This window comes from Pectinophora gossypiella, chromosome 25, assembly GCF_024362695.1.
Source record: "Pectinophora gossypiella chromosome 25, ilPecGoss1.1, whole genome shotgun sequence".
Lineage (NCBI taxonomy): Eukaryota > Metazoa > Arthropoda > Insecta > Lepidoptera > Gelechiidae > Pectinophora > Pectinophora gossypiella.
The window spans coordinates 4277397-4294413 of NC_065428.1; the positions used below are offsets into that span (position 1 = coordinate 4277397).

Below are 17017 nucleotides of genomic sequence, written 5' to 3' on the forward strand. Positions count from 1 at the left end.
AGCAGTGGGACGTATATAGGTAGTTTATGTTTATGTTACCCATACACCCACCGGTGGGTGAAGCCAGTGGGTGCACGAGTGGCGAGGGGTATTTACCGTTTCCAATAATGAAATGAAGATTCGACGTGATTATGAAGCAGTCTCAATTATAGTCTCCCTTAAACGCAAAGGCTTAATAATAGAAAACATTTGCTTCAAACAAGATAAAGAGAAAAAATTGACATTTTAAAATCCGGCATTTCGATTTTTTGTATCTGTGGATGGCAATGGATGGTTTAAGTTGTTCTTCGTTGGCGTATTGCTGTTTATTCTAATTTTCATGACATTATTTTTATAACAATACCTCGTGGACTACAAAAAATAGTGTGAAATGACTTTTTTCGAAGATACGTTAATTGTTTTGATTTCTCAGGTACGTAAACAGAGTTTTAAGGTTATTTTTTTAACAATATTTATGGTGTTTTTATTGGTGTATTATGATTTATATCTCCTTGTTTATCGCTTTTGTACTAGTAAAATTCACGAATTATAACCTGCTACTATCGTGTTAACCGTAATAATTACTTTTCGACACGAATACCTATAAAGCGGCCATAAGCTGTCTGCAGACATTGTTACTGTTGAAATGGAACGCAATCGCTTTTTAGTTCCTATGTTTCGTCACTTGTGGCGCTGTTGCTCTTCCCTCCTTTTTGTAATACCAAGCCGTTGTACATTTTTTCTGTTCTATTTCTTTATTTAATTATACACCGAATAATATTATAATTATATCTTTTATTCACGCCATCCAAATCACAACATGGTAGCAGAGCGTAGTTGTGTCTGTCTGGATCCGAAAGCGTGAATAAACCGAAAATAGTTCGACAGAAAATTTTAAACCAAAAGTGAGGTTAGTGCGTGGACGCCGAGTACATATTGTAAAACTAGTGAGCAATACTAGCAGGAAGATGAGCTCAAATATGTTTAACCTGGAGAAATTGACCGGGCGTGAAAACTTCGCGACATGGAAGTTCAGTATGAAAACATATCTGGAGCACGAAAACTTATGGCAATGTGTGGAACCGAGTGCCGGCAAACCAGTTGACCCGACGCAGGACGTGAAAGCGAAGGCTAAAATGGTTTTACTACTGGACCCACAGAACTACGTTCACGTACAAGATTGCACAACGGCAAAAGAAGTGTGGGACAATCTACAAAAAGCATTTGATGATAATGGTTTGACAAGAAGGGTGGGCCTCCTTAAGGACTTAATCAACACCACATTAGAGTCAAGTCACAGCGTAGAAGATTACATTAGCAAAATAATGACGACCGCTCATAAACTTCGTAACATAAAGTTTGATGTCAATGACGAATGGCTTGGCACCCTGATGTTGGCTGGTCTCCCTGATGAATACAAGCCTATGATAATGGGGCTCGAGAGTTCCGGTACTACAATCAGCGCAGACTTGGTGAAGACTAAACTAATACAAGAAGTCACAAATAAGAGCACTGCATTGTATACAAATTCTAAAAATACAAAGAACAAGTCACAGTCATCAAAGCCAAAGGGACCCAGATGCTATAACTGCAACAAGTTTGGTCACTTTGCTAAGTTTTGTAGAAACCCAAAGAAACAACAGAACAAGGAACATGATAAAGGAGAAAGTTCTAGTTTTGTTGCAGCGTTTTCAGCCACTACCGGAGAAGCAACTAACAAATGGTACATTGATTCAGGTGCATCCATGCACATGTCGTGCAGGAGTGATTGGATGTACAATATCACCGAGCCATCAGTGAAAAACATTACAGTGGCTAACAAGGAGCCACTAGCTGTAAAGGGAGTTGGATGTGTCGATATACATCTAAACCGAGACCACAAAATTCAGGTAAAAAATGTTTTGTACGTACCTGGTTTAGCTGTCAATCTCCTTTCAGTCAGCACGATAGTTAAAAGTGGACACAAAGTCACATTTGGTGACCAGAGGTGTGAAATACATGATGCCCATGGGAAGTTCCTGTGTTCTGCGAAACTGCACAATAATCTGTACATCATGGACACAGATAATAATGAAAGAGCTCACCTGTCAGTAAATGATGTAAATTATGATGATACTTACCTTTGGCATCTCCGTATGGCCCATTTAAATGTTTCAGATGTAAAGAAGCTGCCTGCCTGTGCCGAGGGTGTGACTCTGACTCCGGAGAAAAGTGATGTCACCAGCTGTATCCATTGTCTAGAAGGTAAACAGGCAAGGTTGCCGTTTAAAAATGTTGGTTCCAGAGCAACGAAGCCGTTAGAACTAATACATTCAGATTTATGCGGCCCAATGGAGAATGTATCATATGGAGGTATGAAGTATTTTATCACTTTCATAGATGACTTCACTCGTAAAGTTCATGTATACTTTATGAAAGATAAATTGAATGTGACAGAGATTTTTAAAGATTTTAAAATGAAAGTGGAGAATAAACATGAACATAAAATTAAAATCATTCGAACTGACAATGGCAAAGAATATTGTAACAGCAATTTTGAGAAATTCTTGTCTAATCATGGAATTGTTCATCAGACTTCTACCCCATACACCCCTCAGCACAATGGCATGGCAGAGAGAATGAACAGGACCCTAGTAGAGCGAGCAAGATGCATGTTGTTTTACGCAGGCTTGGACAAACGCATGTGGGCTGAAGCACTGTCAACTGCTGCATATATTGTGAATCGCTCCCCCACTAAAGCTTTGCAAGGTAAAACACCCTATGAGATGTGGTCAGGTAAGAAACCTAATTTGTCTCACATGAGAATATTTGGCTCTGTTAGTATGGTGTATGTGCCTAAGGAAAAACGCCAAAAATGGGATAAAAAATCTGCAAAAATGATACTTGTTGGCTACTGCGAAAATACAAAGGGTTACCGCTTAATGGATATGAAAACGCATAAAGTTGTAAAGAGCAGGGATGTTTCTTTTATTGAAGGAAATAAAGACATCAGTATACCAATGTCATGTAAAAATAATGTTCCAGTACACTTACCACTTGAAGAGAGACAGTCAGCACCAGCAGTCAGCGTAAGTCCAGCACCAGCTGTCAGCGTCAGTCCAGCACCAGCTCACCAGGAGCCCAATACCACCTGTACCAGGGAGCAAGCACCAAGTCACTCTGAAGAATTAGCCACAGCAACAGCTTCAGGTTCAAGTGAATATGAAACTGACACTGATGACCTTGAAGAAACTTACCGTCACCCTTATCAACTGAGACCGCGTGATAAGAGACACCAACCGCATTGTAGGCAATGTGATGACTCTGGAAATTGTTATTTATGTTTGTCCGCTGACTTAACTGACCCACAGACAGTAGAGGAGGCTCTGTCATCCCCGCAAGCCGCGCACTGGAAGAGCGCCATGGATGCCGAATACAACTCCTTGATTAAGAATGAGACTTGGAGTTTAACAGAGCTCCCTACTGGGAAGAAGGCACTACCATGCAAGTGGGTATTTAAGACGAAAACAGACCAGAATGGCAATACTGTTCGTTATAAGGCTAGGCTTGTTATTAAAGGCTACGCGCAGATCAAGGGCACAGACTTTGAAGAGATATACTCACCTGTCGTAAGATACACTACCATACGTTACCTGTTTGCTCTAGCAGCTAAATATGGTCTCCAGATTGACCAGATGGATGCTGTGTCGGCGTTCCTTCAAGGCGAGATTGATAGAGACATTTATATGCTACAGCCAGATGAATATAAACAAGGATCTCAGGTATGTCTTTTACGCAAATCGATATATGGACTGAAACAAGCGAGCCGACTATGGAATATCAAGCTGAATGATGTTTTGCATAAATTAGGAATGCAACAGTCAAAAACTGACCCCTGTGTCTATTACGATAAAGAGAAGAAGACTTTCATTGCTGTATATGTTGATGATTTGATTATGTTTACATCAGACAAGGCTACCAAAGATTGGTTGAAAGAAGAATTGAAACAACACTTTGAAATGAAAGACCTGGGAAAGGCAAGTCAGTGTGTTGGTATAAACATAACAAGAGAAGGAGATAAAGTAATGATTGATCAAGAAAAATATATTAAAGAAATATTAGTCAGATTTAGAATGTCAGAATGCAAACCTGTGAAGACTCCCATTGAAGTTGGCTTAAAGTTTAATGAAGACAAAGAGGAAGAAGTACTAGACTGCCCTTACCAGCAAGTTATCGGCAGCCTACTCTACTTGGCGCAAGGTACACGACCAGACATATCTTTTGCTGTCAATACATTAAGCCGCTTTAATAAAGAGCCTAAATCTGTGCATTGGAATGCAATTAAAAGGATTTTTAGATATCTACAGGGCACAAAAGATATGAAGCTAATTTACACCAAAGATGGTAATGAAGATATAACAGGATACTGTGACGCAGATTGGGCGAGCGACGTCCGTGACCGTAAATCGTGCACGGGTTATACTTTTATGTTACAGGGTGGAGCTATATCCTGGCGCTCGCACAAGCAGCAGACTGTGGCGCTGTCCACGGCCGAGGCCGAATACATGGCCATGTCCTCCGCAGCACAAGAGGCGTTGTGGCTGCAGCAACTGCACGGCGAACTTCAGCAACAGAGCAACCAGAACCCCCTTGTGATCTTCAGTGACAATCAGAGTGCCATAAGACTGTCTACTAGTGACTGTTACCTACCTAGGTCTAAGCATATAGACATTCGTTACCATTTTCTGAAGGATCATGTAAATAATTTAAAGATAAAGTTTTGTTACATTAGTGGTGATAAGATGATAGCTGATTCTCTTACTAAAGGTACTAGTGCAGATAAACATTTGTATTGTGTTACGAAAATGGGCTTGCGTTCCAGGGGTGGGTGTTGAAATGGAACGCAATCGCTTTTTAGTTCCTATGTTTCGTCACTTGTGGCGCTGTTGCTCTTCCCTCCTTTTTGTAATACCAAGCCGTTGTACATTTTTTCTGTTCTATTTCTTTATTTAATTATACACCGAATAATATTATAATTATATCTTTTATTCACGCCATCCAAATCACAACAGTTACCTACTCTGATTAATAGGAACCTCCTGTTAACTTCCTTACATTTATGAGAACCTCCCATTATCTAGTTCATATTCTAGGAGCATCATAAATTGACCTCAAAAAGTTTCAGCCGTGTGCAATTTTAAAGAATAGATAGACCTGTTTTCTAGAATAAGTTTTGTATTCTAGAAAAAGAAATGAGAAATAAATTATTTTTATTTACTATGCTATAGTGGCAGTTGTTGCATCCGTTTTTTAATATCTTGTCTGATATCTGGGATATTGATAGTTTGAAGTCAGTGCTGGGGATTCCCCCAGCACACAGCTAGTTTCATTAGAACTAGAGTAGGTGAATACCTACTCTAGCTGATTGTAGCTTTAATGGCACATAGAGCATGTGACGTCACAAGTTTCTATTGCCATTTCTTTCTAACTCCCTGATTTCAGAGGGCTGTAACTATTTTTTTTAATGAATTTATTTTTTTTCACTTTTGTTATTTTTGATATTTTTTGAGTACTCTATTATTATTTTTATTATTTCCAGGTAATATTCTTCGTAGGAGGATGGATATTTTTTGTGAAGCAGTTGTTTCGAGACTATGAAGTTCACCACCTATTAGTACAACTCATATTCTCCATTACATTTGCTCTCAGCTGCACGATGTTTGAGTTGATCATATTTGAAATCATTGGGTATTTGGACACCAGGTAAGTTGTTGTATATTTAATTTAAATACAATTAATTCAGCTTGGTTAGGTGTAGCTGCTGTGAGTACTTAGTACCTACATCTTGCAATGGATGTGGTATGGGTGTGAACTTATGTGTTATCTTGAGAATATCTTGTTAATGCCACCTTAACACACCCCGGAGCCTTCATACAAAACAACACAAACACTAACTACACATTGACATTATGGTACGCGCGCGCAACTGTGTGTGATGTCTAACCCCATACAATTCAAGTCTAAATTATGTGCGAGGGAGAGTGAGGTAAACATAGCTTAGCTGCTGGTGGGGAGTGGAGAGTTGCCATTCTATTATGTAGTATTATTCTTCATTCTATGACAAAATCTCGATTTAAAACCTCGAAAACAAAACAGTCTACATTATCTCCCTTTGCTGTGACTAATCTACATCTGTTAGAGACTTATTCTACTATAAGTACTAATATTTTTATTCTTATTTAAGTTCCAGATATTTCCACTGGAATATGGGGCTGTACTCACTGCTGTTCATGGTCATAGCCCTCATACCATTCTACATAGCTTACTTTTGTATAAGCAATATTAGATTTGGTAAGTTAAATCTAGGTAAAGTAGCATTTCTATAATTCATTATTATTAAATAAAGAAACCTAAAAATGGAAAGAAACCTAAAAGTGAATAGACATATTAAACTCACCTTAAAATGCAAACACAATAATGTCTATTCACTCTGAATTTTATTTCTATTTGTTTCGTTATAAAATGTCTTTAAAAATATGTATGTGATAAAAATATAAGTTTGAAAACTGAAACCCGACTACGGAAAATCACGCTTTAAAAAGTATGAAACAAGAAAATAGATACATACATAAATACATAGCGGTCAAACACATAACCCTCCTTTTTGCTTCGCTGCAGTCGGGTAAAAAGAAATGTTTGTAACTTAGCCTTCAGACTGTAGAAACCTATATCAGACTTAAACTCCCTAGCATTGTCCCATTTTTCAAAGTGTCTGCTTACCTAACCTGAAGATTTGATAGAAGCGACTGCCTGTCTGACCTTCCAAACCGCGAAGGGAAAACCTGTCCAATACAGGTTAGGTCACATACCTCCGAAAATGCATTTCTCGGGAATGTGGGTTTCCTCACGATGTTTACCTTCACCGCTGAGCACGTGATAATCATTTATGATGCTGATCTGATCATTGACGTAAACTTAATCTAAGTGTATTTTTTTTTATTTCAGTATCTCAAAATGTAATAAGACCACTAACAATGTTTGTTTGGTTCATATATCTATATTTCTTCTGGAAAATCGGCGATCCATTTCCGATCTTAAGTCCGAAACAGGTAAATACAATCAAATCACCATAATATTATAGACACAATTGCCCTGATTCCTGCAGACACCTCCTAATTTTATTTTAAGTTATACCTATCATTTTCTTATCCGCCGAAAAGGAAAGCGACGGGTAATCGACAGGCATAAAATTTTTGGAACACACGTCTTTTTTAGGCAGGAATTTTAAAAACCCTCCCAAATTTATATATTGGCCAATAACCCGACAGAGGTAAGTTGACTGCACACTTGAAACGGGTTACATAACAGCGAGATGCCTAGCTACATAATTCGCTAGAGTTATTACATACATGCATAAACTCACGCCCGTAATCCCTAATGGGGTGGGCAGAGCCACAAGTAATCAAAGACAACTTGCAGCCACTGTTGATACGATGTCGTAAGCTGGATATGATGAACCTTATGGTGATAAGGGATCAGCCTATCGCCCATAACATTAGTCCATCATGTTAGAGGACACAATCCCTCTGTCGGTTTTTACGACATGCCCGGGAAGACAAGCAGCTGAACGTTTTCTATGTTTTTTATTTGCTCCCAGAACAGCATAGAAGCGAGTTATTCATTCATTTAAAATTAAGTTGTCAGTCTCCCGTCCCTTTCCTTTTCGGCGGATAAGAAAATGAAGGGTATAACTTAAAATAAAATTAGGAGGTGTCTGCAGGAATCGGGGCTATTTTCTTATCCGCCGAAAAGGATATGAAAATGACAGGTATAACTTAAAATTAGGTGTCTGCAGGAATCAGGGCCATTATCTATTATACTACATGCTATGTAATCATGTACCTTCCTTTCAATGGGTCATATTACATAACATAAACAGCCTATATACGTCCCACAGCTGGGCACAGGCCTCCCCTCAATCAACCGGAGGGGGTATGGAGCATACTCCACCACGCTGCTCCAATGCGGGTTGGTGGAGGTGTTTTTACGGCTAATAGCCGGGACCAACGGCTTAACGTGTCCTTCGAAGCACGGAATCATCTTACTTTTTCCGAAAATCAGGTGATTGAAGCCTGAAAAGTCCTTACCCAACAAAGGACAGTCAATTATATTGTGTACTAATATTTCCAGGGCATATTTTCGATAGAGCAAGGTGTATCTCGTATCGGTGTTATAGGAGTCACCGTGATGGCCCTTCTCTCTGGTTTTGGTGCCGTGAACTATCCTTACACATCTATGGCTATATTTTTAAGGTATGCTATAAAAATAATACAGAATGTTATTGACACTAACACCGTACCGAATACTCAGGGGGATGATTCAGCTCATTATTCTGAGTTAATATCAAGTGGAATTTTCCGTAGCAAAAGTATGGAATTTTTAAAACTTTATGCTATTCTTTAGTTTTCAATTCTCTGCGTGCGTATTTTTTCTATTTATGAAGAAAATAACTTTCCTAATTATGGTTACTCTTCTTTCAGACCTGTAACACAATCAGATGTGTTATCAATAGAGAAGAAGTTGCTTCAAACGATGGACATGATATTAGTGAAGAAGAAAAGGATAGCACTAGCCGAAGCCAACAGTGTGGGAGCGAGACAGCAATATAGCATGTTAGACCAGTCTAATGCCAAGAACAGAGGGTTTTGGACCAATATATTGTCTAGTGTTGGGAGTATAGCCAACCCATTGGGACATGGGACTGAAAGTAAGTGTGAAGGACACAATATGTAAGTAGAAATGATTATGTATTACAATTATTACGATTCCTAGAAGTTCGTACATTGGCCAAATTGAGAATGTCCTTGGACTTTTTTCGTGTAGGCTTTTTAAGGGAAAAATAGAGCAGTGGTTTCCCTATTGCCTTCCGTCCCGCAGTACTCTGTCTGACGCAGAGTGGATGGCGCCCAGAGTAGTCTATTTCAAAGCCGTACTAGGACTCCTGTCCTCCGCCTCTAAATAGTACTGACAGTTACTGCTGCCGTCTGTCAGGTTCTAGGTTACAGGTCCTGTGACTTGCCCCTTCCGTTCTGCATTGGCGTACCGATGGCTCCCATCTCCGCCTCTGCAACCGTTGAGGTTGAGCTAGGTATTTATAAGTATAATAAAACTCAATTCATTTCCAGATATAACTCAACTTCGCCAAGAGATAGCGGGTTTAGAGGAGCTAAGTCGCCAGCTGTTCCTGGAAGCGCACGACGCTAGAACAATGAGAGAGAGGATAGAATGGTCTAGAACGTTCCAGGGGAAGTACTTCAACTTCCTCGGCTATTTCTTCTCCTTGTACTGTATTTGGAAGATTTTTATTGTGAGTATTATGTGTCTAGTTCATGCCACTCGAACCGTCATTTTTTACAGAAGGGACTGCCTGTTTGACCTTCCAATCCGCGAAGGGAAACCAGCGCAATACAGATTTCTTTAAAATGTGGATTTCCTCACGAAATTTTCCTTCACCCCTGCTGCAAACATGAATTCGAAAAAAATATCAAAAGTCATTGGTTTAGGCCCGTGCTGGGTTTCGAACTTGCGACCTCACAGTGAGAGTCAACCGTTCTTCCAACTGGGCTACTACAGCTCACGGCTCGGCTTGGTTAATTCATGATTATGTGGGAATGGAAAGGTATGATGCATGGAGAGGAACGTTTGGAGCGAGAAAGTATGAGAGAGAGAGAGAGAGAGACGGAAATAGGAAGCGGAAGTTGTTTTACTTTTTATTATAGATATATAGAAGATGGCGAATTGTGAAGGTGTGTAGCGTGGGTGTGATTAAAATAAAAGACGTATTAAATAAGAGTGTTTTGATTGAAGACGACGAAGTCCCTTCCTACAATTATTTAATTAATGTGGTTAAATACTAGAAGCTCAAAAGCGGCAGCAACTGTGCTCCTAAGTGTTACAGTTCTCGCACACTGTCCAGTTAAAAATCTTGATAAATTGCTTTAAAATGTGGAACAACGTTGACTGTATCCCGTCTGAAGAATGAGTTTCGAAAATAAAAGCAGCCAGTAGGAAAAAGGTAGTTTTGATTCAAAATAAGTTTTTCTAAGTTTTCTTCTTTCCGATTTTTAGAGAATAAATATAACAGTTGCAGTTAAACCCTACGCAAAGGGTTGTAGACAGTATAGTGTAAAATATAACCAACACAATATGTTTGTTTACTCAAATAGTATGGGAACTGTCAAAATTTAAGAACACTCAACAGTAGCGACACCTGATGGGAGAAATGGGTAGCTTTTATCCTCATTAGTCACCATCACCAGCCCATTAACGTCCCCACTGCTGGGGCACGGGCATTCCCTATGGATGGATAGAGAGATCGGGCCTTAAACCACCACGCGGGCCCAGTGCGGATTGGTGGTTATTAACGACTGCTAATGCAGCCGGGACCAACGGCTTAACGTGCCTTCCGAACACGGAGGAGCTCGAGATGAAAACTTTTTTTTGGTCACCCATCCTATGACCGGCCTTTGCGAAAGTTGCTTTTAACTTCAGCAATTGCAGACCGAGCGCGTTAACCGCTGCGCCACCGAGCTCCTCAATCCTCATTAGTATATTATACAATATAATATGTATTGTTCCAGTCGACAATAAACATAGTATTCGACCGGGTTGGCAAGAAGGATCCGGTGACGCGTGGGCTGGAGATCGTCGTCCACTGGGTGGGCTGGCGGCTGGACGTGGGCTTCTGGTCGCAACACGTCTCCTTCATACTGGTGGGCGCAATCGCGCTTACCAGCATTAGGGGCTTGCTGCTTACACTTACTAAGGTATACATACTTATTATGGCCGGTCGTATTTCTAACGGAATGCATAGAATATTACTTCTCAGAGGTACATCCATTTCAAGCTAAGTGACCCACACCTTACCGAGCTTTCTGTTAGACCAACGTCTTCTTCTATCGTGTTGGTTGTAAGGGGGAATAGCAACCCCATCAACCCTGGTGTCAGGGTTATTATTGAGCCGCCAAAACCCCCTGACATGACTCATGTAACGAGTACTTACTTACATCAGTAAGTAGTAATCGGGACCAACGGCTTAACGTGCCTTCTGAAGCCTGTAATGTCCTAACTAAACTAGGCATCACAAAGTGATTTTTGTGATGTGATTGGACCCTGGATCTCCGGGTCGTGAGCCCGACGCTCAACCACTGGAATTTAATGATTAAAAACGAATTCAAACCATTTCTTTTCCAGTTCTTCTACAAGATCTCTTCATCCAAATCATCGAACATCATCGTTCTCATTCTAGCACAGATAATGGGTATGTACTTCTGTTCTTCCGTCCTGCTCATGCGCATGAATATGCCTCCGGAATACCGTATCATCATCACCCAGGTCTTAGGAGACTTGCAGTTTAACTTCTACCATAGATGGTTTGATGTAATATTCTTAGTCAGTGCCTTGACTAGTATATTTACCTTGTATCTCGCTCATAAGCAACCCTCGGTTAGTTAGGGGTTAGGGGAGCCTTTATGTTTTTAGGGCTTGGAGTTTCTATATTCTTATAGATGGACCTCTTTGGTTGACACAAGAATATACTGGTGCTATAGAAAAAAATGTACAATTCTACGCCGTGTAGCGAACACACGCAAGCGTCTTTTCAAAATATCACATTCTGATCATGGTATAAGAAAACCAGGAAACTCAATCCTATGAAAAGCCGCCATTGCTAGCCGTTTGATGACGTAAGTGTTACCACTGTGTTACTATTAAATTGGTATCTCCAACATTCCAAGGACATAAATTTTATTAAGTATTGAAAATTAAGTGAATTACGCACATATTATATAAAAATAATTAAAACTGTAAGTAAATCTTTTACTAAAAGTTCAAAATTGCCTTGCAAAGTAAATGAAAAACATTGGTCGTGGGTATTTTTTTTTACGAAATGGCAACGCAGAGTGGGATGATGTGAGCTGGGCTAACCTTGAAATGTTAGCTGTCACTTTTGAGCATACCTGGGCTTCTTATACCATTTTTTTATTTTGATTAAGATGTGATTTTCTTCAACAAAACCTCGATTTCTCTCAATTAATCCCAGTAAGTTAATAAAAAAAAATACCTTTGATCTTCTTCTCTCGTGTGGGTTGTGAGGTGGATTACCAACCTCAACCCTGGTGTCAGGGTTATTATTGAGCCGCCAAAGGCCCCTGACATGGCTCATCTAACGACTACTTACTTACATCAGTAAGTAGTAACCGGGACCAACGGCTTAACGTGCCTTCCGTAGATCATCTTACTTTTTGGACAATCAGGTGATCAGTCTGTAATTTCCTAACCAAACTAGGGATCACAAAGTAATTTTTGGGATATGTCCCTACCGGGATTCGAACCCGGGTCAACCACTGGACCACGGAGGGCGTTATAATATATTTTATAACTTCTCCCTATATTCAGCTTTACTTCAATATTGTTCACTCCAAGCCCTACGTAGAATACTTTTAACTTAACTATAACTTAAGTTTTGCTGAAGACTGAATGTGTACATAATTAAGTGAAAAGTGTAGCTAAGGTGGAATCTAGGTATCTAAAACGACCACATTGAAGTAATTCATAAAAAAAATCTGTATTGCAATATGACTTTTGCTTATATGGCGGAAACAAATGCCAAATAGCAATATTGCTTTTCTGTTATGTAAATATCCGCAGTGGAGCAGCGTGGTGGAGTATGCATAAGCGTATTAAAATAATATTCTAATTCGGGTTCTCTTCTGTGTTCTAAATCAGGATATGGGAACCGTGTTACCCCGAATTTAACGCGAGCGAAGCCGCGGGCAAAAGCTAGTATATAGTAAAATAAATATTTATATCATGATTCGTCACCAGCCCATTAACGTCCCCACTGCTGGGGCACGGGCCTGCCCTATGGATGGATAGGGAGATCGGGCCTTAAACCATCACGCGGGCCCAGTGCGGATTCATGGTTATTAACGACTGCTATTGCAGCCGGGACCAACGGCTTAACGTGCCTTCCGAAGCACGGAGGAGCTCGAGATGAAAACTTTTTTTTGTGGTCATCATATCATGATTAATCAATACTTAGAAATACGCTGTGTGTCAGGATCGAAGCAAATGGAATTTTATATTCTCTGCTTACCCCGGTGGGAAATAGGCGTGAGTTTATTTATGTGTGTATGTATGTGTAAAAATACGCTTAATCAGTTGTTCACAAAGTGTGCAGCGCATGGTGGAGAGTATAGAGGCGCTCCAGAAGCCAAATGGCAAATAATCTCATTTCTATTATCTCCACTGCGGGTTGGTAGAGATAATAAAACATCTATTGTAAAACCAAGTCACTAGAGGCCCTAGTATATAAAGTAACTATTATAGTATTTATAAAAGACAAAGTCTGTGTAATAACTGTTCGTATCTAAGTATGTAATAATTGTTAAAAAAACTTGTAAATAAAATTACATCGAAATAATGCAATGCTTTTATTTGTCGAGTTTTTGATGATGCGGAGTAAGACTTAGGACGTACATTGACCAAATTGGAGATGTCCTTAGAAAGGTTCAGTACGATGTACTCTGAACCGGCGTGCGTGTATGAAACGATTGATGAATGTGGATGAGAGATCAAGATCAAGAGAAGTGTCAGTATCGAAGCGAATGGAAATCCATAGTCTCTGCTTACCGCGGTGGGAAATAGGCATGTGTTTAAGTAGCTTTTGATCATTCGAATTGATAAATATTTTTGAATTTCGAATGTCGACTGAGGGTTTTTCGCCTTCTCCAACATTAACGCTAGATGATGGAATGAATAAACACTTGCACATAACCATAGAAAAGGTACAAGGAAAAATCGGCTTCATCGCTAAAAGCAATGTCTTCCTGACAAACTTCGAAAGAGGCGAGACTGCAGTGTAGCGCGCATATAGATAGATTTTATATATTTTTTATATAATAACTTATTTATTTATTATTTATTTATTTATTTTGAGGAAGACTTACGGCCATATACATTTTCTAACATAATAACCAGACAATAACTAAAGGCTAATTACAAGTCTCCACCTAATAGTGGCTAAGTTATTTACCCTTTTACAATTATAAAAATCAAGAATTAAGTAAGTAGGTAGGTTAAAGCAGGTTAAGTAAGGTAGATACAAACATTTGACGTTCTCAAACTAGGGCTGATAAGTCACTTGTGTCTCAAAGAAAGTTTTCGCAATTTTTTGTCGCACACAAATTTAGTACACAAATATATACATACAATTACATAATATATATACACATATAGATATACCATTTATTATGGATGGACTATGATGACACCAGCAGCGCGTACTGGAGCATTGTGGTGGAGTACATTCCATATCCGGTTACATAAGTTCAGTAAGGTATCAAATAAATACACAAATATTTTAATTAAATAATTTATTAAATAACAAGATATTTTATATCTTACATAAACTATATCGAGATAGTTAAAAATAGAAAAGTTTACTTGGAAAGGCCACCTTAATTATTACTTTTACAATTATACTTAAGAAGTAAAATAGAAAAAGTATTTATTTATAATCTATATATTATTAGTTCGTTTATAAATCTTTGATAAGTTTAAACTTTCAAAGCTATTTATTTTAAACTCTATGGAGAATCTTGAGAAGAAAGGAATTATTATTAAATGTTCAAAATTTATTGAATTTTTATATATTTATACAAACCGAAATAAAACATTTAATATTCTAATTTGGTGTTATTTTGAGCAATGGAATTTACTAAATTGCCATTTTAAATTAAACCTTCTATACAACATACATATGGACTGTATTCTCTTTTGTACTCTCCGTTCCATACACTTCGTAAATAGTTTGTCAAAACATTAACATTGCTCAAACGATCTACATATAATGCATATTAAGTACCTACAATCTTTTAAACGATTGATCTCATGTATTTACTAGTATTATGTCGTGTGGTTGTCGTCACACACGGTTTCGCCCGCGACGAGACACCTTCGGGGCATAGGCCCCCTGGTTTTGGCGCTGTCGCCGCTCGAAAAGACGTTCGGGGCGCGGGGTTGGGTAGTATTATGATGTCGATAGAAAAGGGAGTTACAGAGCTTGCTCACTAGATGGCGTCATTGAGACGAAAGACCTTTTTAATTAAAAGGAAATATAATATATTTATTTATTTGAATAGAGAACACATAATTATTCTCTGAGCTCTAAAGTACTTTTTTTATTTAATTTAAGAACTACACCTTCTTTCTTATAAAAGGTATGAGAAGTAAAAAGCTTTTAATTTCTGAAAAATCTAAATAGGTACCTATATATATAAAAATACTTAGTCGTTGGTGACCGATCTAGTGAACAAAGTACATCCCTACACGCAATAATTATATGTTTATATGTCACACAAACAAGAACCATCTACTACCCACCACCAACCTACAGCCACCTCCTTACACCCTGCTACCACCTACTTTAGAACCATGTCGCATTAACATATTTGACAGATCGAAACAAATGTCTTATTAAATGCCAAATATGTAAATGCGACAGGGTTGCATGCAGTAGCCTGTGTCCGTCTACTCGCCCATAGCGTCTTCATATTGTTTCCTGAAGCAGTCTCCCACTGGGAAGAAGTCCCAACACCGCTGCGTATACATATTCCACACGTACGTCTCTTGACCTGGAATTAGAAATTGTGGGTAAGTTGCAATTTTACTACACAATCTTTTTAACGTTTCGATGGCATATAAAATGTTATCAACCAAGTGTCACAGCCCGTATTATTTTGCACTATGTTCGAGGATCTTTTCCAATAAGATTGGCAATATAAGCCACATGCGAGCACATGAACGTCGGAGTTGAAGCGGTCGCCGTAGCCGAAATCGGCTGGATCGCATCATCATCATCATAATTTTGCACTGCATCACTGCGACCTGTAACATCTGTTGTGATCGCCGCCTTGTACTATAGTTCACTTCTAAAGGTCGCAACCCTATCTATACAGAGTGTTAGTGTCATCGTAACGAAAACTAAGGGGAATGATTCAGACCATGATTCTGAGTTGATATCAAGTTGAATTTTCCGTCGCAAAATTAATTTAATTTTCAATTCTATACTTTTGCGATGGAAAACTCCACTTGATATTAATTCAGAATAATGAGCTGAATCATCCCCGTCAGTTTTCGTTACGGTGTCTCTCACACCCATACGTACTTGTATGGGGTGTAAGTGACACCGTAACGAATACTGAGGGGAATGATTTAGACCATGATTCTGAGTTGATATCAAGTGGAATTTCCTGTTGGAAAATTCATGATTTTTTTTTACAGTTCCATACTTTCGCGACGGAATATTCCACTTGACGTCAACTCAGAATCATGGTCTGAATCATCCCTCAAAATTTTCGTTACGTTGTCACTAACACCCTGTATACCTCTGCCTACACCTTAGATAGGTACAGTCATGAGCAATATAATGTACCCACTTTAGGACTCTGTCGCAGTAACATATTTGACATTTAGTGAGACTTACAGTTCAATTTGTCAAAAAAGTTAATGTGACATGGTACCAAAGTGTATACATATTAATGCTCGTGACCGTACGGGTGTGATACTATGTTATTTATGCTTACCTGTATATTCCGTGTCCGGTTTGTTTATAAGATGCATGAGGAAGAACATGTAGTTGGCTAAATTATGTTCTCTGGCCACATGGGTGTCGAACCCATGTGGCACCTGAAACAAACAACATCATACATAAAAAAAAATATAAGCTCATGATTATATTCCAATAAGATAAGACAATAGGCTACTTGACCGTGGTAGCCCAGTTGGTAGAACGCTGGTCTCTCACTTTGAGTTCGCAGGTTCGAATCCAGCATAGGCCTAAACGAGTTCGGATTATAACCTGCTCAGCGGTGAAGGAAAACATCGCGAGGAAACCCACATTCCCGAGAAATTACATTTTCGGAGGAATGTGACCTAACCTGTATGGACAGGCAGTCGCTTCTGAAAAAACCGGACCTGTCAAATCTTCAGGTTAGGT

The 17017-nt window shown here is 39.0% G+C and overlaps 2 protein-coding genes across 15 annotated transcripts in view; one reads left to right on the forward strand and one right to left on the reverse strand.

The window, feature by feature from the left end:
* The first annotated feature begins 250 nt into the window (after positions 1–250).
* On the forward strand, positions 251–13441 carry LOC126378118 (Golgi pH regulator). The gene is made up of 9 exons (XM_050026299.1): positions 251–412; positions 5558–5721; positions 6203–6309; positions 6964–7067; positions 8149–8270; positions 8499–8725; positions 9144–9325; positions 10599–10784; positions 11212–13441. Exons 1-9 carry the CDS (start codon positions 371–373, stop codon positions 11470–11472), a joined length of 1395 nt encoding a protein of 464 aa, XP_049882256.1. The 5' UTR covers positions 251–370; the 3' UTR covers positions 11473–13441.
* A 1008-nt stretch (positions 13442–14449) lies between these two features.
* LOC126378014 (ryanodine receptor) overlaps positions 14450–17017 on the reverse strand; it is a 167659-nt gene continuing 165091 nt past the window's right edge. For 12 of the 14 annotated variants that reach the window (XM_050026051.1, XM_050026050.1, XM_050026042.1 and 9 more), the window contains 2 exons: positions 16605–16707; positions 14450–15653 (listed from right to left, as the gene is read on the reverse strand). In XM_050026051.1, coding sequence (XP_049882008.1) covers positions 15550–15653; positions 16605–16707 — 207 coding nt within the window. In that variant the 3' untranslated portion in view covers positions 14450–15549. The remainder of the gene's footprint in view (positions 15654–16604; positions 16708–17017) is intronic. The other 2 variants (XM_050026048.1, XM_050026047.1) reach the window with 1 other exon arrangement.

Excerpts from the sequence above, each read along its gene's own strand:
- LOC126378118 (XM_050026299.1), top strand. The coding sequence starts at position 371 with ATGACTTTTTTCGAAGATACGTTAATTGTTTTGATTTCTCAG. Across the intron at positions 8,271-8,498 it reads TCTATGGCTATATTTTTAAG|ACCTGTAACACAATCAGATG; the intron begins GTATGCTATAAA and ends CTCTTCTTTCAG. Across the intron at positions 10,785-11,211 it reads TGCTGCTTACACTTACTAAG|TTCTTCTACAAGATCTCTTC; the intron begins GTATACATACTT and ends TTTCTTTTCCAG.